At 41.8% G+C, this 23,872-nt stretch overlaps 1 protein-coding gene across 1 annotated transcript in view; it reads left to right on the top strand.

The window, feature by feature from the left end:
- The window catches only part of mettl15 (methyltransferase like 15), a 114,226-nt gene extending 90,776 nt beyond the window's left edge, over positions 1-23,450 (top strand). Inside the window, 3 exon segments of the mRNA NM_001126742.1 lie at positions 3,599-3,790; positions 7,126-7,304; positions 22,924-23,450. Of these exon segments, the coding sequence (NP_001120214.1) occupies positions 3,599-3,790; positions 7,126-7,304; positions 22,924-23,354 (802 nt within the window). The 3' untranslated portion in view covers positions 23,355-23,450.
- Positions 23,451-23,872: the final 422 nt, after the last annotated feature.

Here is a 23,872-nt window from a genome sequence, read left to right as displayed (position 1 = left end):
AGATCAGTGCGGGTTGAGTTTTTCCTGACCCATTTTGACATAACTAACGACATCACTTGTCTCTCGCACTCTTAGCAGCTGCAACCAATGCACAGTGACGTTCACGGATGTTTCAGTGAAGTCACCTTGGGGTTCCATGACCTGTATGACAGCACGTGGCTTTCTTGGAACTCCTCATGTGAGCTCAGAGACTGCTAATATATAGTCTATAGAAAGAAGAAAGTTAGTAGGTTTGTTTGTGTCGTTTATGCATTGGGACAGGGTATGACTGAATTTGACGAAACTACTCAGGGTCCTTCCCCTCATCCATGGGAAACGTCAACAAGTGCTTTGGGTTCATAAGACACTGGGCCCCTCTGTGTAATTACTTTTCATATCCCTGACACCTGTGTGATATATCTTTTTTTATATTACCACATATCAGTTATTTGAACACAAAATGTAACTATCCGGTAGGAGGTCAATGGCGACTTTTTGTCCACAAAAGAACAGCCTGCCATTCTGTCTTAACCAATCACATTTCAGCATTCCATAGGCAATCAAACACAACATGGCACCTGGCTTAGGGTTTTCAAGGGTGCTAAGCTTGAGTCTGTCTTTTGTTTACCCTTACATTGTACACCTGCCTATCTGACCAATAAGATGTTCTATTAAGTAGTATTGAAGAACACTCAGTAGTCCATTTTGGTAAAGAACAAAACATTTACCCAGGGGGTTTCAAAAGAGCTGAGCTTTAATATACTATCCATTACTCCAAAACCACACACCCCTATCCGACCAATAAGATTGTACTATTCCACAGTATTTGGAACTACCCAGCACTGCATGTAAAGGAGAAACTATATCAGTAGGAGTTTTCAAGGGTGCCAAGCTTGGTTATACCTGCAAACTTGATACCTCTTTATTTTTTTCAGCAGAGGGTACTGTATTACCTATATAAACCTACACAGATAGAGTAAATGGTAATAACAATGGGCATCCACAGTAAAACACCATGCAGCGAACCTTGTCACCCATTGAAACACTGGATTGTGCACACAAGTGCGACTGTGCGTGCCAGAATCGTACTCCATTCTTGGGGTCTCTGTCAGTGCTGGAGACAGTTGTCCATTTGTCTTTTCACTTCTGAAGCTCTGCTGGGCACAACACAGTGTAGTATTCCCGTTCCCTTCCAGCACCAAACATCACTGAACCTCATTCATTGCGGAGAGGTTGCACAGCCAAAGGCTATGTGTATTGCTTGTCTGATTTGTTGGATTACTTCCACTTGTTTTGGCCTAAGGAGCTAAACTCATCCGTTTTAGATTTCATTTGTGGCATTTCTCTGTTTAGTCACTTGCCCTGAAACTTTTTACGATGTGATAATTGAAACTGTTGGGAGGCAGTTAGAAACACGTACATGATATTGTGCCTGAGCCAGAATGTGATATCTTGTAACAGTGGCGTCTTCGGGACAACTGACAAATCATATTTTCACTGTATCAGTAATGGAGAGTTTTTCACCTTTCACACCTAGAACACTAGTACTACAAATGAAATAGCCTTTAAAGGAGAAATAACCCCTAAAAATGCAAATGGATAGAAATCCCATATTTTATTGTTAACTTACTGCACCAGCCTAAAGGTTCTTGGACCCACTTGAGCATCTTGGCGTAGAGGTCACCTGTCCTTGTGTACTGTGCTTTTCATTCATCTTTTATTCATTGCCCAGCCAGTTAGGTATACCCTCACAATAATGCTGATCACCAAAAGCAACACCAATGATAACAACCCCATTGCTATATTTGTTGATAAGTGAACCTTATATAATTTTTATCTGCAAAGAATCATTTAAACTTAAATTAACCAAATTGGATGGTTTTGCACCCAATATGGATTCATGGGCTTAGATCATATCAAGTATATGGTACTTACATATAGTTACATAGTTGGATCAAAAACTGACCAAGGTCCATCAACCCCTCCAAATGAACCCCTGTACACACACACTTACCTATCTATGCTCACACATATCTAAATTATATATACAGATACCTATACTGTATCACAATAGCCTTGGATATTCTGCTTGTTCAAGAAATCATCCAATCCAATCTTATAGGCATTAACAGAATCTGCCATTACCACATCACTAGGAAGGGCATTGCCCAACCTCACTGCCCTCACCGTGAGGAACCCCCTAAACTGCTTCAAATGGAAGCTCCATTCCTCTAATCTAAAGGGGGGGCCTCTGATGCGCTGATCTTCACTACCTGTCAGTATTGTCTTAGTAATAAGTAATAACATTCCCTCACAAGTGCTTTTTCTCCAGAGAAAACAACCCCAACCTTGACGGTGTAATTTTATAGTAAATCCTTCGTCCCTTTCACCAGTTTATTTGCAATCTCTGCACTTGGAAGATCATATATATATCCTTCTTAAGAACTGGAGCCCAAAACTGCACTGCATACTCAAGGTGAGGCCTTACCAGGGACTTATAGAGGAAAAATTATGTTTCCGGTTCCATCCATTGAGTCCTTTTGTAAAGTACTGCAAGACAGCCACTGAATAACACTGCTTAGAATCACACAGCTTGTTATCCACAAAATCCCCCAATCTTTCTCCGTTAAGGATACCCCCCAACACACTACCAGTTAGTGTATAACTTGCATTTATGTTATTTTTACTAGAATACATAACCTTGCACTTATCAACATTGAAATGTATTTGCCAGTTTACTCCCCAGTTTAGTCAAAGAGAAATTTTTTATCTTAACACCATGTTTATAATTCAGGATATCAAAAACTGTGCCTCTACCCCTGTAAATACTTTTGCCTTTTTTTCTAGCTTCTTCCTTCTATGTGCTTTGGAGATCACATACCTTTATATTCTGCTATGAGCCTGTTTTCTGGTTAGTTTTAAGCCACTGAGTAGACTGGCTTGTGTTCCAATCATAATTAATGTAAAGGGCCCTTACCATAAGAAACAATCAGCGCACCAGAGGCCCCTCCCTTTAGAAGAGCAGACATTTCAATTAAAGCAGCGTAGGGGGTTCTTTATCATGAGGGCAGTGAGTTTGTGCAATGCCCTTCCTAGAGATGTGGTAATGGCAGATTCTGTTAATGCCTATAAGAAGGGCCTGGATGAGTTCTTGAACAAGCATAGTATACATGTATGTTTATGTATGTGAGTGTATAGATAGGTCAGTATAGGTTTATGTGTGTGCTGTGTTCATTTTGAAGGGTTGAACTTGATGGACCCTGGTCTTTTTTCAACCCAATGTGACTATGTAACTATATGTAACATTCTATTTACAATCTGATGTCTAACCTTCACATTAGCATTGGTAGAAGTTCATTCTGATCTATATTTCTGCCAAGGAAGGATTTTGTTGGCATGAAAGAGTGTTAGCTAGAAGACGTGACATTACCATGTTACATTTCAAAGGCATAGAGTGCTGCCAGCAACAAGTCCCTCGTGCCGCTACATATAAAAAGTACAAATATCCCGCCCTGGAGGTGCCCAGATGGCACACATTCAAGTGCTTAGAAACTTTATCCTGTTGCTTTGCTTGGTTCAGCTGAAAGCTATTAACACTTTCTCTTTCAATTTCTTCCAGGCACAACATTCAGCCGTTGTTAGGGAGATTCAGTGAATCTAAAGACTTATTGACATCTGCAGGAGTAGAACCTGGATCCATAGATGGGGTCCTGCTGGATGCCGGATGTTCTTCAATGCAGTTTGATACACCTGATAGGGGATTTTCACTCTCTAGAGATGGTCCCTTGGACATGAGGATGGATGGTGACAGGTATGTTTCTTGTAAGGTTAGCAGATAGCTAGGTATGGGATCTGTTTCACCATTACCCCCTTCTCTTTGTCTGCACTTCTATTTGTTCCTTCTATTCACTCACATTAGTTTATACTTCTCTTCATCTGACTTCCTCCACTGCCTGCAGTGAAAGAGAAGCTGCAACTATAAGACTATTAGACTATAACCTACTTAGACTATAACCTGATAAAACCCACTAACTTTGTCCCAAAGAGACATGTTTTTCCCGGCCAAGTTCATAATTCCTCAGTCACTTGTTATGTCTTTGTTTGGCCCAGTAGGGATTCCTATAGTTCCTAGTAGTCTGTGCCTTCTGGTGTATTCCACCAGCAACTCAAGGAGCATTTGCTGGGTTCTAGACCAAAGTTACCCAGACCGTGTTCTGTGGAGAGGCTATCCAAATGCAAATTCCCTGTCTTTTCTATTTACCTTTCTCATCATCCATTATGTAGCATGGGCAAGTGAGGCAGTGCTTTCCAGTATTATTGTTGTACTACAACAAACAACAAGGTAACAAAGCAGGAAGATTAGAGTATTTTGTGTGTTTTGAGGAACCTCAGGGTTGCTAGAGTTGATATGCTTTATATCATTTTGACATATCATAATCCAGCATGTTGCATAGTCATTGTTAAATGGATGGCTCTTCAGGGAATCATTGAAGGAAAGGCACAGTCTGATAGGACATGAGAACGACAGGAACAAGCTCAAGGGAAGTCTTGCAGTCAAGAGATGGATAAGTAAGGCTAGACACAGAGTGTAGGCTCTGTACATGGGACCCTCTCCCCTTCTGTTTCTCTCTATATTCCATAATTATACAGTTTCTCCCTCTTCAAGAGGTCAGACTAACAAGACCACAGATGGCACTCTCCATTGAAGGGACAAATCCCTAGTTTTTCATAGCTTGCCCAAAGAGATAATGTTCATATATATCAGCATTGGCTAAGCACAATTCAGCAGGAACAGCCCCTCCCAGTTTGCTCATACTATTTACAGAGACTTATAATAAATCTAGGCCCTGAACTTAAGCACAATTCTGCAGGAGGTCATTTGTGTCACTAAAGTGTATGTTAAATTCTCCAAAACCAGCGAAACCCATCTTTATAAATGCGCTGAAAATCTCTTCATCAAACAAATGTGTTTAGTTCTCGGCAAAATAAGTCTCCCCACGAGCAAAGCGAGCGATGCACACAAAGGAAACAGCATGCATTTTCTGATTATTAGATAATTGCTTGGCCGGGTTTAAAAACAAATCTCTCACAAATAAATGAAGACGACGGTCGCTGAAAGCGCAAATTGAGAGAAGCAGCAGAAGTCAAAGTCCAATTATGAAGTTTGGGTTAAAGAAAACCTCCTCCCACTTTTCCTTCATATTCTGAGAACAGAGAACGTGTAATAAATGTTATCTTAAATTCCTCCTCCAGTGTGTAGGCTGCAAACATAACAAAAATAGTCCGTAAACCAAGTTTTGTTCCTATAAGCAAGTGCCTCAAACAGATTTCCCCGAGCGCCTAATAATGAAATTACATATTTCGCCACTCAACAGCAGGGACATCGAAATGATATATTTTTATACTTTATATTATATTTTATTATTATTGTGCCGGTGGTTTACACAGAATTATATAGAGTTTTTCAGAGTCCTGCCCTAGAGAGATCACTTTAATGTTAGATGACTGAAGTATGGGGGGCTTAAGTAACTTTCCCATAGTTACGACGATAACCAGATATCTTGCTACAGACCTGAATCCTTGTGGCAACCTTTGACCGACATGCTGGCCAATAATTCCAATTTACACTATAAAACCATAATTCCACCCCAAGTCCACTGGCCAAGAGTCCTATGAAGATTCTATGCTTTTGCCGAGGAGGGTAAAGGCACGTGGAGTGTTTTGAAGCAACTCAAAATGTGGCTTGAAGGTGGGTGGCAGAATTCTGAAAAATATCTTTGCACCGTCAATAAGGGTAATTGTTATGGTTTATTTTAGCTTCCCATTCGGCAGCTTATATTCCTGTGTATGGGCACCACTGACGGGCCTCCCTGACCGACATCTGGCCTGAAATCATCCAGATCTCGAACAGGCAGGGTTGATTTTTCTGTCGGATTGGGGACAGCATCGGCTCATTGCTGTGGTCCCCAAACTGACGGCACCTATACCCACCATTTTAATTTGATCCTAGGTCCTAGGGCCAAATGACTGAATTAGCCTGATATTGCCCACCCGTAGGTGGGGGATATCAGGAGAAGATCCGCTTGCTTGGCAACCTCACCAAGCATGCATGGATACATACATCTTACCATGTATGGCCAGCTTTAGGGATGGAAGATGTGATGTAAGGGGCGAGGCTATGATGTTATGGGTGGGGTAATAGTCTTTAGGGGTGTGGCTGTGAAGTCATGGGTGGTCATTAGGGGCAGAATTTTTATGGGTTTCAATCATCTAAACAGGCAAAGCTGAACCAAACAGTCCAAAGAAAAATCAAAGGTCCAGGTGCAAAACCGGAATGTGGGAACCCTAGTAACTGTGCCGACCCTGCCGGTATCTATAGGCGTTTCTAAGCCCCTGATACGCAGGTTCACCGACAACTCAGTTGTCAAAGCAGAGGTATTTTACTGCGTTTTGCCGCTGGCCCTGTTAGCTATGTGTCTTTTTTTTTTTTATTTAAGATTTTTTTTTCATCCCCCTAAGAATCTGCTGAATCACAGAGGAAGAAAAGGGAGTAATTAAATTCCACCCACGGCAACATTTCATTATGCTGTTTAACACCGAATTATATACATCCCAGCAATAGGTTGTTGCTTATTCCAAGTAGGGACTGCAGAGTATCCTTGTGTATAGGCTGGGGGCACTGCTGAGGCACAGCAATGGGGGACTGTAGGCATCTGTATAATATTGTATGCCTGCCAGACTGGAGGGGAATTTAATGTAACATTCACCTTCTAAGGTATGTGTCTCTGTTCATTGACTGGTTGCTTCCAAATGTCAGACTGATACTTTTTTAGCGAAGCAGAAAGCATACATTTGTGTAGCTAAAATAAGATTAAAATAGATATTCTATGACTGTGAAACCGCTCGGGAAGTTTTTTTCAGCGCAGACACAAAACTTGACGTATCGGGCGGTGATTTAAAAGCAGAAAGCTCTCTCTCCGATTTTTTTTATTTTTTTTTCCAGACTGCTTTGAGTTATCTTAAAATTTCCGAGGCGCGCACCTATGCAGAGGGGTGCGCTTGGCTTCTTGTCTCGGTGCTGCGAAACTTCACCTCTCGTCAATGAAGTCTGACGTCAGTGAACTAATTGGCTGTCCTTGTGCGTAGGTACCCTGACATGCCCACTGCTGCTGATGTTGTGAATGCCTTAGATCAACAGGCGCTTGCGTCCATCCTGAAAACATACGGGGAGGAGAGACACGCCAAGAAAATAGCTTCAGCTATCGTTCAAGCACGTAGCATATACCCTATCACCAGAACTCAGCAGCTAGCCAGCATTGTTACAGGTATCCTCATTAATTCTCAACTGTGTCTGAAAAAGCAAAAAAAAAAAAAAGAAAAATATTAATCCGAGCGGTCCCAGAGGGATCTATTTGTCCTGAAAATCATGCAGGATTTAAGCCTTTCTCTCTTTCTGATGGAGGCATCAGTTTCTTTGTTTCACTATCTTTGCCGATTAGTTTAATAATAGATTGTGCATGAATTGATTTCTCCCTGCCAAGGCGGAATATGGAGTTACAGGGGCAGAGGGGATGTTTGATCGTGCCGCTCTCATAGCATTGCTGTTGCACGTATGGTTCATACTTGGCATGGCATTCAACTGCCGTGTTTAATTATTTAGATTAGAACTGAACATGCGTTCTTCTCCAGCTGATATCTGGCTCATTATTTTTTTTAGACCAACCAGACGGGTTCTTGGGATGATGCTAAAACGTACTTAGCTGACGCCATGGTCATGGTTTAAGGGGTTCCTGATCTACAGTATAGGGGGTGGTTCATAAATCAGTTTCTCCCATATGTTTAATATTATTTCTCATAGGTTTTGATGTAGGAAATGTTTCATTAGAGCACCCAACGATCTCACTTTTGTCTTACTGCCAGTTGGGCATTCTAGTCTTTGACCCCTACTGGAACTAGGGTAGAACAACGATGTATAGCCTCTCAGCCGTACCATTTTAAAATTGTTTAAGCTTAATTACTGGTCATACGTGTAACAATCTGATGGCAAACAAGGGGATCCCGATTTGCCCACTCATGCGTAGGGCCAAATGGGGCTGATCCAAACATTGGCCCCTAGGCCTACAGGGAACGGTCAGGCCAAGACAGCATCAACGTGCTGATGAATTTTCAAAGCTGCCCAAGATATCTGCCTGATTTTCAGCTAGATATCCGTTGGGTGTCCCAAGCATGGCATACATAGGCCCATAAGCTACCTTAAAAAACATGGGTTTGACACCCCCCAGTAATTTTAGTTGTCTTCTTGAAGAAGCGGAGCAGCAGCCTGTGGTAGTGTTCACTAAGCAGGCACAGCTCAGGGTACTTTTCAAGGCACAGTCACTGTACAGAAATTTTGCCTGCACTCATCTAAGCCCAGCGGGGGAAACCTGTAAGACTGAAAAAAGATGGAGGTGCAGCGCTTAGTAAACAGTACCCTAGGCTGGTGGGTTTTTTGACGAAGCAGAACCCCGGGCTGGGGTAACAGGTACACAACTAGAAACCCAAATGATTTTATCTCTCCTTCCACTTTAATCAATGAAATGACCAGTATTCATGGCATGAAGCTGTCTCTTCCAATCATCTCTTTGTTTTACTTTTTTCTGCTTATAATGTATATGTTGTTCGCTTTTCTTTCTTTTGTCTTGCCAACGTCACCCTTCATTTTTGCATATAGTCCCTGGGGATTTGTATAAATGGCACCTATATTCTCAGGTCTTCTCAAGCCTGTGTCACCTATGATTGGGTTTAAGTACACATGCTCTGAAGAGGCTGTGTCCTTATCTAGCATGAAGCTCCGCCCCTTTTGCTTTCTGAGCCCGCCTTCTCTCTCCGACTATGAAGACCTCAAAGAGTTGCCTACTGGGCATGCTCCAATTAGAATCAAATCAGTCAGACATGCACAGTAGGCACCTCTTTACGGTCGCTAGAGTTGGAGAGAAGGAGGGCTCAGAAAGCAAAAGGGGCGGAGCTTCATGCTTAACAAGGACATAACAACAAGAGCTGTAGTTTAAGTGGCTGTAATAGAGACAGTTACTTATTCTTTAAATATTGCCTTGAAAATGGTTAATACATTATAGGAGAGCATGATAGAAGTGGGCTACAGTTGTCCCACCAATAAATAACAGTGACTCCTGATGGACCAAGTGGTTGAACCTATAGGTCACCTTTGATGGACTATAAATGACCATTCTCATCTGTTATTGGTGAAAGGCCCTACCTCAGTATGAATGGCCTCCTAATCTAAGTGCTTGCAATCAAATTCCATTGTGACTGTGTTATTTTGGTTTCTAAAATGCAAGCTTAGGTTCTAAACCTGCCCCTAACAGGTTAAAGTCTGAGGGCCTACAGTGGGTGCCAGTAGGGGAATATATCTGTCCATATCTGTCAGGAGGTGGTGATCAGGTGTTGACTGCAATTGCGATTGGCTGTTGCTGCGTCATAACCTTAATTGCTATTTCTTGTTCCAATTTGCTTCCACGTTTGTAACTGGGAAACAGCCGAGGTGACCTTGTTGGGCACGGCGTGCGTGCTGACCCGTCTAGCAGGGGATTCTCCATTCCCACGCTGCAAACTTTGGTCGACGTTCTTGAACCACATTGATGCTTGTGTCGGTCTCTGTGGGAGTTCCAAACCCAGGGTTTTCCTAGTAGGAAGGCTGAATCTGCTCTTGGATTGCACGTTCGATAATTGCTGCCGGTCCCTTTTGCCTTTGCGGTCATGATCTCTGCGCTGCCGTTCCAGCTTTGCTTTCACATTAGTGAAAATGGGAAAACAATTTCCGGCGTCAAAGTTGATCGGATGGAAAAGAGCGCTAATTAATCTCAGAGCAGTAGCCGGTGTCTTAGCAATCATTGATTCCTAACGGAAACCGCCTGCATTATACTCAGCAGCTGGAGTTGCAACAAACTCTGTTTTTGTTGCTTATAAATAAGGGCCACCCTCCCCCCCACCCTCCCCCCCACAAGCTTTCCGGTTAACAGATCCCATATATATGGGTATAGGATCTGTCATTCAGTATGGTCAGGGTGTTCCAGACCATATTAATTGAATGACCAGTCCTTTGTGCTATAAATCATTATTATTCCAGAGAAAAAGGAAATCATTTTTAAAAAGGAAAATTATCTGCTTAAAATGGAGTCTATAGGAGATGGTTTTCCTGTAACTCGGAGCCTTCTGGATAACGGGTTTCCAAATAACAGATCCTCTGCCTATATAGACTGAGATCCTTTATTTGTATTTTCCATCAGAGCTGTTGCCACTGGTCTTTCCTTCTCTTTTTTAGATATTTCTTCTCTGTTTATGACACAGTACTAGCTTTTTGGAATATGGATATGGCTCGAGGATTTACACGCACACACCACTTTGTCACAATAAATTCCTAGTGGAGGTTCTGCTAAATATCAAGCAAAGTCTGAGTGCAGGAAAAAGGTGTGAACTTTAAAATTGATCCATTGTGCTTTGTGCACTAGCAATGTAACACCCACCCCCTCCCCCAGTGACAGGCCAAATGGCAAGGGTGCCCAAGCCCTGCCCTCAATTGCCCCTCCCCCAGTGAGGTGACAATTACCATAGAGCCTCCTGTCCAGTTTTGACCCTGACAGCCGGTTTTTGGAAGGGCTGTCCGGGTCAAAACTACCTGCCTGATTTGGAAAAGGAAGTAGGACCCTCAGATTGACGTGACAATCGTGATTGCCATCCCCCCGGCAATGTCATAATCCTGCCCACATGACGTCAATGTCTCGGCCAGTGACCTCATACACCGCCAACCTGCCCGTAGTTAGCCCCCCACTATTGCACCATAGGTACAGTATGTGCCTCTTCTCTCTAACCCTAGTTTGGGTCCTGCCAACCCCCTTGCCCAAGTTCATGAGCAGATGTAAGCTCTGCTGCCTCAGGTGGCAGATAGAAGGTCTGAGGTCTTTATGTAAAATGTTGGACTTTTTGTCTCTTTTTTTTAAAATTTTTTTATTTATTTTTTATTTATAACAACTAAGCACAACCACATCTTCACTTAGCAGACAAAGTTTTGACACTTGCTATACAAGGTGTGCCATGATTATGCTTATTTTTACTAATAGGTGTTTCCTGGGGCTGAAAGTAGGGGTTAGCAGAAGAGGCACTAGGGCTCAATAGAGGTGGTTGGGGGCACCCTCTTACTGGCTGATGGCATGAGGTATGGGGCGGGACTGAAAAATGGCATTGAGGAGGCGGAGCTTAGACACAGAGGGGGAGCAGAGCTTCAGATTATTGTATTTAACCAGAGGAAGCTGCATGGTGGAAGAGGTAATGGGCCAGATGGAGGCGGATTTGGGGCAGGCCAGAGGCAGTACATTAGGAATTACAAATTTACCAGCCAAATACCGGCCCCAGCCGTAGCTTGTATTTTACCGGCCAGACAGGTAAAATACCAGCCATATGGCAACACTATCTGTAGTACAGGCCCTTCTGGAAATAACAGTGGGCAGTGGGGGATTTGTAGTACTCAATGGTGATGAGCGGGGGGGGTCACAAACCCCCCCACTTATACTATTCCCCCTATCATGTCACCTTGCAGGGATGGGGGGCCATCAAGCTTGTGTTAAGTTCTTTACCCATTTGGCCCAGCAGTGATGTTTCAATGGGACGAGGCTGCAAGGAGGGAAGGGTGTTTTGACTGATATTGTTCTCTGGTCAAAGAACCAAGTGTTCCTCAGGCCTTATAAATAGTCAGCAGTGCTTACGGCAAGGAGTTCAAGGGGGCACAGTCTCCCATCACTGGGAACATGGCTTAAAATGGAACGATAGAGGCATAGTTGTAGCAGCGATGAACCCATACGACCCTATAACCCGCGCAGAGAGAGAGCATAAATACAGGTCGGCAGAGGTTCTCCTTGCATTCCGCAGAAAGAAAAATGTAATGTAACAAGCACGGCAATGTTTCCGAAGTTGATAAATGCAGCGGAACAATTTGCACTGTTTGCCTGTCACTCGCAGAGACGCTTATGTAGAACAAGGCTGAAGTGATTACTTTAACATGTTGTTTTTATCCCTCTGTCCTTATCAGCTGTCATGTACGAGCATCTCCAGTGAATTGCTGCGAATGAGCAGCTTGATAAGAGCCCTATCTACATTGCAGCACATTAACCTACACAAAGGCACAATGAACTTCCTGCGAGATTCCCTTTCAGCTCCCGATCCTCCGTATTTCTTTCTCGAATTTCAAAAAAAAAAAAAAAAAAGAGTTTTAGCACCCTTGGGTTTCCATGCAGAATCAGATGGTGAAGAGTCGTGGCTTTGTTAGCTCGGCGCTGATTAGTGTCGCCTGTGGCCCTCAGCAACAATAAGCTGGGATGGATCTCACATTGTGCAGCACAAGCTGTCATAATATTTGCCTAACCATTGTCATTTGTGGGCTGATTGAGTTGCTAATTTGTAGGAGCCTTTTCTTTGGAGGACAGGCTTGATAAATGTGATTTAGGCTGTTTTGCTTCATATTGCTGTGTTTATATAGCGCCAACATAGTCCATAGCATAAAAACCTCGCCTAGACAATCATTTATCTTGTGTTTTTTCAACATTTGTTTTATTTTTTTCATTTCAAGAAATAAACTAACTGATAATATAGATTAACAAGCATTATGTGGTCTAGGCTTTAGCATTCCCCCATTTGATCACTAGGGACACTGTCCTTCCACAGGGTATAGAGAATACCTTAATATAGGGGTCCCACAACCTTTTTTTTACCCATAAGCCACATTCAAATGTAAAAAAGTTGGAGAGCAGCACAAAAACATTCCTGGGGTGCCAAATAAGGGCTATGATTGCCTATTTGGTAGCCCCTATGTTAGGCAGTCAGGTGATTTTATGCAACCAAAACTTCTAAGCCTCCAAGCCAGGACTTCAAAAATAAGCACCTGCTTTCAGGTTACTTGGAGTAACATCCAAGGGCAGTGATCCCCAACCAGTGGCTCATGTTGCAACATGTTGCTCCCCAACCCCTTGGATGTTGCTCTCAGTGCCCCCAAACCAAGTAGTTATTTTTGAATTCCTGACTTGGGGGCAAGTTTTGGTTGAATAAAAACAAGATTTCCTACCAAATAAAGCCCCTGTAAGCTGATAGGGTGCATAGAGGCCCCTAATAGCCAATCTTAGCCCTTATTTGGCACCTCCATGAACTTTTATGATGTTTGTGTTGCTCTGTGAAAGGTTGGGGAACCCTGTCCCAAGGGGTTGGTGAGTAACACATTGCTCATGAACCACTGGTTGGAGATCACAGCCTTAATAGATCCAACTATTATGGCATCAAATGTGTCTAGAAGGCGGTAGATGTGGTGCTTTAAAGGACAAGGAAAGTATGAATCATTGGGGGGGGTGCTAGTTTGTTAGGTGCTCTTTTGAAAAATGCACTGGTCCAGGGACCAGTCACACATGGAGCACAGTAAAAACTTCTGCTAGGGACATGCAAACTTACAGAACAAGACCACCAAATGGTGCCAGTTGTCCATGGATTCCACAATAGGGTTGGGTCAATTGGGGCAAGCACATTGTGCCTTAATGCCGTTAATAACGCAGTGTGCATTGAAGGAGATACCAGTGGGATGTAAATTGGTATGTTTTTAACCACAATGCATTGTTTTTCTTTAGAATTTAGCATTTGATTTGCATCAAAACAAATGCAATTGTGTGTGAGGTTTTCCACAAATCTTATTAAAGTTGTGGGTACCATTTTTGAAGTAGGGATTACAACATTTCTGGTTCACTGCGGTAAAATGCCATTAGCATGGGATTCTTTTGGCACAAGTCTTATGCACCTATTGACACAGCCTGATGTAGGAATCCTGGGACTTCCACCATGTTCAGGGTTTTCTAGCATCAATAGTTTCACATGTGCATCATTAAGCAAAAGGATGGACCTAATGGTGACCAGCACAGCTGTATCTTGCTTGGATGCAAATATAATGAACGTCATCAATACACATAACATTTGCGTCCGTTGAAACATAACTTTTGTTGCAGTCGTAACTGAATCTTTCTAATGTTCTAAAAATGGTCAGCATCTTTTAGTTTGCATTATCTCCCCACACATGGGCCACCTCCATGCCTAAATGTTAACAACCATGAGATGGCAACTGTATTACAACCATATTAACAACCATGAGTTGGCAACTGTATGACAACCATATTAACAACCATAAGATGGCAACTGTATGACATCCATATTAACAACCATGGGATGGCAACTGTATGACAACCATATTAACAACCATGAGATGGCAACCCCATGACACCCATATTAACAACAATGGGATGTCAAATGTATGACAACCATATTAACAACCATAAGATGGCAACTGTATTACAACCATATTAACAACCATTGGATGTCAAATGTATGTATGACAACCGTATTAACAACCATGAGATGGCAACTGTATGACAACCATATTAACAACAATGGGATGTCAACTTTATGACAACCATGTTAAGAACCATGAGATGGCAACTGTATGACAACCATGTTAACATCCATGAGATGGCAACTCTATGACAACCATATTAACAACCATTGGATGTCAAATGTATGACAACTGTATTAACAATCATGAGATGGCAACTCCATGACAACCATATTGACAACCATTGGATGTCAAATGTGGGACAACCATATTAACAATCCTGAGATGGCAACTCCATGACAACCATATTAACAACCATGGGATGTCAACTGTATGACAACCATATTAACATCCATGAGATGTCAACTGTATGACAACCATATTAACAACCATGAGATGGCAACTCCATGATAACTATATTAACAACCATGAGATGGCAACCCCATGACAACCATATTAACAACAATGGGATGTCAAATGTATGACAACCATGTTAGGAAACATGAGATGGCAACTCCATGACAACCATATTAACAACCATGGAACCATGAGATGTTGCCAACTGCAACATGGCTAAAGTATGCAAGTATGAAGGAGACATTTTCTAACAATCTTGTTGCATGGAAAACCAGCAAGCATTGTGCAAGACAGTGCCAGGTAAGCCAAAATGCCCTGATTGGCCAGATTCATTGTTTCATTTCCTGCTTCTCGTAAGACTCAGCCTAGTGCCAGCCACCCTTTCTTGAGACCCGTCTGAAGATTTATGGGTTGTGAAACGTTATATATGTCAGTCACCTTTTGTTCTGCAAAGTTATAACTACATTTAAGCAAATATTTATGTATGTTATAAGAAAAACTCTTTCCTACAAGACAAATTCCAGCCATAGCTTTTTCTCAAACAGGATTTATGGCATATTTACTAGATCACCAGTCTCTCCATTAATAGCACAGTACGCAACAGCATCTGTATTGGTATTAACGGTGAGGTGCCCAATCCTATGTGTCAGCTCCTCTTCTTTTTGTACCTCTATTATTCTAAGTCCATATTGTAAGAAAATGCAGTTGCCGGGGATCCTGTAGGTTACTATAGCAATATCTAAAAAAGAAAACCTAGCGGTAAACAAATATGCAAAAATCAGTTTTTAGCCTAACGTGGGTCATCCAAGCTGTCGGTTCAGCTTCGCATCTGGGTAAGTAGAATGTGTGGGTGAAAGCCGGTGTTATATAACTTCTGTATTACTCACCGCTAAATAATGTTTGTAAACTTGTCTTACATCAGCTATTTTCTTATCACAGAGAGACGCTTCCAACCCGTTGGCGCCGAATATTTTGCAGCTATTTTTCCCACCTATATTTGTAGTAAAAAGTGTACCCACATAAAAACTGTTCTGGTGTTAAAAACTGCAAATTTGACTTCTTTAAAAAGCTTCAATATGTTTCTGAGAACAGCAATATTGAAAATAGACATAAATAGCCTGGAAATATATCCTTATAGTGTACAAGAGCCGCAGATAAACTGTAAATGTTATCCTTATAAATGGTGCATAGTGATGTCATCTGTTAGAATCAGTGCTTAGTGATGTCATTTGTGTCACATGTAGTCTAAAAAATCTTCCCAGTGTTGTTAAACATGAACATATTAGAAATGCCCTTGGCGTTCCATGACCTGGAAAGCCAATTAGGAAGAGATTTGTAGTCAGCACATTTTCTCCTAGAAGTTTTATTGCACCCATAGCAAGGTGACCGATAAAAGTTTTTAGATATCTGTAACATTGCTATGAGATAAAGAGAGCTCCAACCAACTTTTACAGCCAGGGTCTTGAACCAAAGGAGTTTAAAACCTACTGTAAGACCACAGGGAAAATAGAGTTAGAGTGATAAATTTTTTGTATTTATCTCCAAATAGTGTCTACATGAAGCATATTGTGTGTAGATAGTATCCAGTACAACAGGATCCTATTAGTTAAACACTAGATTCAATAGATTTTGCTTGGAGTTCCTTTTGAGCCGTCTTTCCCATGAAATATCATTAAGTCATACAGTATATCCATAAATTCATAAACTGAAGTTAATAGGAAGAAAGAAAAGCAATTACCCCACAAAGAAGACCTTAAATGTTTGCATGTATTGTAAGCAGTATTCAAAAATGCGGTAATAGAAAACAAGGATTTGATTGCTTCATTTGCAAAGACCAATCCCAAACATATATAAACAGTAAAAAGATGCAGAATGTGTAGAACCATTAGAAAATGGAAATACTCTGGTTACAAGGGGACATGAGCCAGTGTTACAGACCAGTGTAGCAGTACAGATAGTTTATCTCATACACATTGGCAGTGGCTAACACAGGTCATAGTCCTTACACACAGAATGCTTATGTTTAGCCAGGTTGCTTTCATTGACTTAGTTTAACTCTCTCTCCTTTATTATTTTACCAACTAACTGCAGAAAGCGAACATAACTCCAATATTTAAAAGAGTTTATGGTCTTAACCGGACAATTATAGGCCTCTAGATGTAACATCTGTTGTAGGGAAGCTGATTTATTGCAGAATAAAAAGAAGATTATTACATTTAAGATTGTGAGCTAAAGAAACGGCACTGTGTGCAACAATCAGCAAGATTCATGAAGCATTGATAATGTTAAAATATGTAGGTAGAACGTTATACAGTGTTTAACAGTAATGGGGTCTATCTAGAGGCATTTAATAGAGTGCCACATAAGTATTTGCCTTCTAAACTAGTCATTTAGTCTTGGTGTGGCAGTTTGTCCCTGGATAGAGAGCTGACTGAAACTTAGGTACAGGATGTAGCTTTATAAATGTAGACTTTATTCTACTAGATACTTTATAAATGGATGTTTAAAGTGTGTGCAACAGGGTTCTATATTGGGTTCCCTTTTATGTAAGTATTATATGTGTGTTTTTGGTGACTCTTGATGAAATTATGCAGTATAACTGAATCCATCAGGATGTGTCACCATTGCAAATGACATTCATTGCTGATAAAGGTTTGCACTTAAGATAGATGAATCCTTGATGGAAAAGGACCTAGAAGGTTCAGCAAGATATTTTCCACTTTTAAATGGGACAGTCAGTGGAGGGAAAAATGCAGTTTTGGTTCAGGGTGTTCAGAGAAGAATGTCCAAGCTGATAAAAGACACAAGATCTGGACAGGTTTGCATTGTTTTCATTTGGGGAAGAGTCTCTGAAGGCCATCACTTAAGGTCCCCATACACGGGCCGATTCTAGCTACCGATATGGGTCCCTTAGACCGATTCGGCAGCTAATCGGCCCTTGTATGGGCACTACCGACGGGCCTGCCTGACCGATATCTGGCCTGAAATTGATCAGGTTTAAAAATGTAGTCGGATTGGGGACCGCATCGGCTCGTTGATGCGGTCCCCAAACCGACTTTGCCTATATATAATTCGATCTTTGGCCCCAGGGCCCCATAGGTGGGGGATATTGGGAGGAGATCCGCTCGCTTGGCTACAGTTAATACGAGCGGATCTTAAGATGTATGCGGACCTTAAGTTGGTTGGTGCAGTGATTAATCCACCTCTAATACCTTGTGGCTATCTACAAACAATGCACTGTTGGTGGCACGTACTCACAGCGGTGAAAGCCCTGGGTCTCAGCCACTGCTGCAAATAATCCATTGCTATTACCCATTTTCTTTGTGGTCATTCTTCAACAGTCTCATTTCAGCTCGAAATGAGACCATTTCTTCATAGTCATTCTTCAACAATCTCATTTCTTCTGAAATGAGATTGCTGAAGAATGACCACAAAGAGAAGAGGTAGTAATGAGTCTGTTCAGTGGTTGAGACCCAAGGCTGTCCCCGCTGTTAGCATGACCCATCAACTGTGCATGGCTTGGAGATATCCACTCAGTAGCTCAGGTGGATTAACTGCAGCAACCTTCGTATTCACAAAGCGTGGCTCATTGGACTGATTTTAGCAACTGGTTGTATCTGAAACTGAAAATAAATATTCCTCTCTATCTTGTAGCCTAATTGGTCTTGGCTTGGGCCTCTAATTCAGCTTCACAGATTGGTATCAACTCCATTCCTAAACCATCCCTTGCTGATTGCAGCGAATGTTGTAGGGATATCAATGCATCATCGCAGGTAGATAGGGATTGCACCTATGCTACTGTGTGGATATCATCCAACCATGCCCAGTTGGTGGGCCTTACTAACAGGTGCGAGAGCCTAGAGCCTGAGCTACTAAATAGAATAGAATTATCATTACTCCCTTCCTTCGCAGTCATCGTTCAGCAGTCTCATATCAAGTTTGCCTCTATTACTCATACACTAATTGCTCAGTTCAGGCACAAAACTAAGGCTAGAAGCTTAATTGTACCTTTCGGCATCTTGATGATTGGTTTATCAAATTAAAAACCCCATTGAGAAAGGATTATTATAGGGGAGGGCGGCTGTTAGATTTAAAGCCAAAGCAACAGCTTTCATATTAAAACTTTATGACGATGTTCATAGGTTTTTTTTTTTTCTTTTTTTCTCCTCCCCCCCCAACGTGTCCTTTTGCGACAACCTAAATATGTAAAGCCAGTTATATCTAGGTTCATGGACTTTAATTAACAGTTAGAAAATTGTAATATCACTTGAATTTTAGATTGGTGAGAATTCAACACTGTATTAAGCAGCCTAGACAAAAGGACATGAAATGCGTCAGAGAGACTTATTAAATGCAATGCAAATTCAATAGCCAGATTCCTGCAAACAGGTGCGAGAGATGAATTAATTTTTAAACTCCAGCACTCTCACTCTGGGGATTTTCATGCATCGCATTGACAGCCGCGGCACGTTGACAATTTCATCCGCGAGCTTAAAAAATTTCCAGCGCAGTTTATCTGGGAAATCTTGCCCGTCGCTTAACCATCGCTCTGCCTGGCCGGCTGGTAAATCTGCCTGCCTTCCTAAGGCTTGGTGCTGGTCCTTAAATGGTTAAAAGAAGAGGGGGTGAAAAAAAAAAAAATAGAAGCAGGGCTGTACGACGGGAAATGTTAATTTCTCTCTCTGGGATTTCAAATCATTCATCTAGCCAGAAGCACACCGAGTTTTTATGAATGAAATCCATCTTGCCAGCTGAATACAAATGCTCCTCTATTATCATATTGTTCTATTACCCTGCGAGATTCTGTTTAACTTGTAATATGATTTTCTTTGGCGAATTAGCATCAGGGCTATTTGCTGTGCGCATTTGATCTGTAGTATGAAATATCCATGTCATTCCGGGGCTTTAACCCTTTCGAGGGCATGGCTCCTTATAATAATAATAGTCCCTTTTCTCTTCCGCAACTGGCTTGTAGATTTGTCACAGTATTAATATATATTAACCCATCATATTGTCTACAGTGATTTTAAAGGAGAAGGAAAGTTGAAAGTACTGAGGGTTGCCAAAATGTTAGATTAAGATCGATTACCTGATACCCTGGGCTAAAAACTGCACCGGCCCAAGGTATTTCTGCAAAAGATCCATGTCACCATCTTCTTTGGAGTCTTCCATCTTCTTTTCATGATGTCTCTTTTACTCTAGTGCGTATGAAAGTGAGAGAAGAGGAAGACAAATGGGGCTGAAGAGCCCAGGCCGGTGCAGTTTTGTGCTCACAGGAGCACTGGCCCGGGGTATCGGGTAAATACTTACAATCACTGGGCATTTTGACCCCCGACAGTGATTTAGACTTTCCTTCTCCTTCAAAAGATTTCTTTTTTTAATCTTTTGCCATCTTCAGCATTGAAAAACCCACCCTGATCATGACCAGTTATACTTGGACATGTCCTATAATCTGCCTGAGCCCCTGCCCATGTCTCATTGAGAAACACCCTGTGATTCAGAACTGTCCTCCCTACATTAGGAAAGTTGGGTAGGTTTGCCACAGGACTGCCTTTGTTGAAGAAGAATGAACTGTTTAGCACCCAAACATATGATACAAAAAAGTGCACTTGCAATTGAAAATGTTCTATGAAGTAAGAGTGCTCTCTGTCTCTTGATGACTTAACTAGATGTTAGTGGGCCCCAAAGCAAGTTCAATTTAGGGTGCCAAAACATTGGTAAGTTGACCTATTCTACCACAATATATTAAAATCACTTGTTATTTAGGGCCCCCTGCAACCCCAGGGTCTGCTTCCTCTGCAGTTACGCCCCTGCTGTCTCTCTCACTGTTTCTTATATGACTCCCTGTTAAAGCTTAGGGAAGTCATGTGATCACTTGCTCTCCTCTCTTCCCCTTCTTTCTCTACTCAATTTGATCTTCAAATTTATTTTCTTTTTCGTTTTTTTACCACTGAACTTTGATTCTGCCAACCTTTATATATGCAGGATATTTCTCGTGCCCCTATATTTCCTTCTTCTCATGTTGCTGCTCCTAATCTCCCACCCAACACTCAGCTTGCACCTCTTGACCTTCTCCTCCTGCTCTGCCCCCATAGCTGGCTGCTTTCCTTCCGCCCTTAGCGCAATCCACCAGCCTCTTCCAACCCGACCCCCTGGTATTTGAAAACTTTTTAGCGCATCAGAGCACAGGGTTTTCCCCGGTGTCCCGGTGGGCCAGTCCGACCCCGTATTTGGCCAAATACCAGAAGCTCCACAAATAAAAAGACCAATTATAAACCTCATTCAGAATTCAAAGTCCACAAAATTATTGCATCATATGATTATATAAATGTTGCTTTCAGGTGCCCAGTTCTTTGAAGCTCGATATCCTTACGTTCATATTTAGTTCAGCTTCAGTGCCGAAGAGGTTCTGCAGATGAGCTGATGCTTCCAACACTGGTCTTTTTATTGTTAAGCAACTTTCCAATATATAAATATGTATTAGTAAGAATGTAGGACTCACAGCCCTTTTAAAAGCAATGTTATCAAATGTTAAACTACTCTTTGCCTCTAGTATAAAATTTGTAGAATTGCCTAGAATTGGGCTGATGTTCTTCATTGCAGGAAGGGAAACTGCAGGTCAGAAATGACATTTTTTTGATGAGACAAAGAAAACAAACATGCCAATGGAAGGATATGAGTGCCCCCAAAACAATGGACTATATAACATATCATATCATTATATTCAACTTCATTGTAATGTTTTAGATTCTCTTTGGTTCATCGATGCAGTCCTCCTTATCTGTTCCAGGTAATGATGTCCTTCTTCAGGTCAGCTCTGAAGCTCCTGAATCCTCCCATAGGAGGCAACAGGGATAGTGTTTTTGCCATTAACTGTTGAGCATCTATGGCTCCAGATTTAGTAGGAAACATGACCTATAATGATGTTGAGGCAGTGGCATTGTTCTTTATTTAGTAGAGTTTGAAACTTCCCAATTATAAGGCTTTCTGGCACTAAAGCTTTGATACATATTAAAGGGGAACTCCACCCAAACACAACTTAAGCTTTTTGGAAAGTAGACATAATTTCAGGCAACTTTGCAATATACAGATATGTAGCCTTTTCATGATATTTGATGTAATAATATGGTTTGGAACAGTTCCCTAAGCCCCGCCCCCTGTTCCCCTGCTGATCTGGCTGACTACTTTCAGACTCAAAATGTAACAGTAGTCGCCTGCCCTCAGCCTGCATCCTCCCAATCCCACAATCCCCTGCACATGTGATGTCAATAAGAAAAGGAACATCACAGTGCAATGCATTGTGGGTTATGTAGTTCCTGCATGCTGTCTGTAAGCTGTTGCAATTTGTAACATTAATGTTTTAGTCCCTCCTCCCCTGCCAGGATTTCAAATGATGCAGAAGGAGAAGAACTGTTTTGCAGCTGGATTTCAGCATATAAAAATGGTATTTATTCATACTTTCTGGAGGAACAGATTACAGGGATAGGTATATTAGGGGTTCCTGTGTTGTGTGGGGCTCTTTAGCAAATTTTGGTTGGAAAGCTACCCCTTTAAGATTTGCTTATTTGGCAAGGTTGATTTGACCACCTATGTGCAGGGACAAATTGGGCTGATCCAGTTATTCAGACCTGGTTTGATGTTTCGATCATAATATGGGTGTAGGCAGGATTTTGTAACCTGTCCAATATATATATATATGTGGATAATTTTTAGCCAGATATCTGCTAGGAGGTAGGGAGGGCCTCATACATGGGCCTATAAACTGCTGAGATGTTCTGGAGGGCCTGAGTCTAAAGCTTATATTGGCCCAAGTATGACCCATAGGAACTGCAGGCTCATCATTGTGACCATTACAAACGACCCCTCCTTGTTGATACAAATGAAAGTAGCATTTTGCCATTTTATAACAAAGTTATAAAACTTAATCAAAGCAAATTTCCCTCTAAGCGGTATCTGTCTGTTCTTCCTTCTTCCCTGACTCCATTTACCTCTGAAATGATGTTACAGGAGTCATCTTCCCTCCAGCCAAGAATTTTCCACAATCCCTTGCATATCCTGGGCTTAACTGACCTGTAAAGACAGAGAATCACAGAAGTGAGGAAGTCATTAGGGGTTTTGGCTGAGGGGACAATGACTAGATGTTCTACATATAATATTTTTAAACTTTTTCTTCACAGGAGCCTCGATTCAGGCTCGGACAGATCTTCTTCAACGTCCGGCGCACGTGGCGACCAAAACTTTCCAGGCTCTCCGCATCTTTGTAAACAATGAACTGAACGAGCTGCATGCAGGGCTCAGCACAGCAGAGACATTCCTAAGGCCCGGCGGAAGGCTTGTCGTCATCTCTTTCCATTCGCTCGAAGACCGGATCGTGAAGAGATTCCTCCATGGAATAGACATGGCCGATAAGCCAAATTTGGCCGCCAGGCATAAAATAAGGCAAGGACAGAGAAACAGCAAAGAGATGGAGGATGAAGAATTTCTAATGTCACATTCTAATCCAGCTTGGACTGTGATCCAGAAAAAAGTGCTCACACCCCAGTACCAGGATGTATTAGAAAACCCACGCGGGAGGTCAGCTAAACTGAGAGCAGCTATTAAACGATGAGCCCAAGACTTTATATTTCATAGGGCCCTTGCACTGACTTGTTTTCGATTCCATAAAAAATGTTTTTTAAATGAGTTTTCATAGTAAAATAAACTTGGATACCTCATGTCTGAATACTGGAGGTTTTTTTTGGCATCTGGTAACCTTAATGCCAGGTCAGTCGAGCCTCGAACCTCAGATTATTGGGTATTCCTTGGCTTGTGCACTGGATACATTTCCATGTGATCTGTTAACCCGGTAGCAGTATCAGTTTTTTGCAGAGCAGGACCACAACACAACCTGCTGCCCACCAGTTGAAGGTTTTAGTGACTGGGGCGACCTTACTCCATCTAATGTAACACCCTATAAAGCCATTCATTAAGTGCATATGGTTTCTTGCACCTTCTGCCAGTGCACCCAGTGTGTATCAATATGAACGAGGTGAGGGCTAAGGACTCCAAGAAACAGGTATACAGTAAAATGGTCCCATTTAACTCATGTTCTCAGGTTTTGTACAAATTACTTAAATCCTGGAACAA

Source organism: Xenopus tropicalis, chromosome 4 (assembly GCF_000004195.4).
Source record: "Xenopus tropicalis strain Nigerian chromosome 4, UCB_Xtro_10.0, whole genome shotgun sequence".
Taxonomy (NCBI): domain Eukaryota; kingdom Metazoa; phylum Chordata; class Amphibia; order Anura; family Pipidae; genus Xenopus; species Xenopus tropicalis.
The sequence above is the reverse complement of the archived record's forward strand: the minus strand, read 5'-3'. Positions and strand labels throughout refer to the sequence as shown.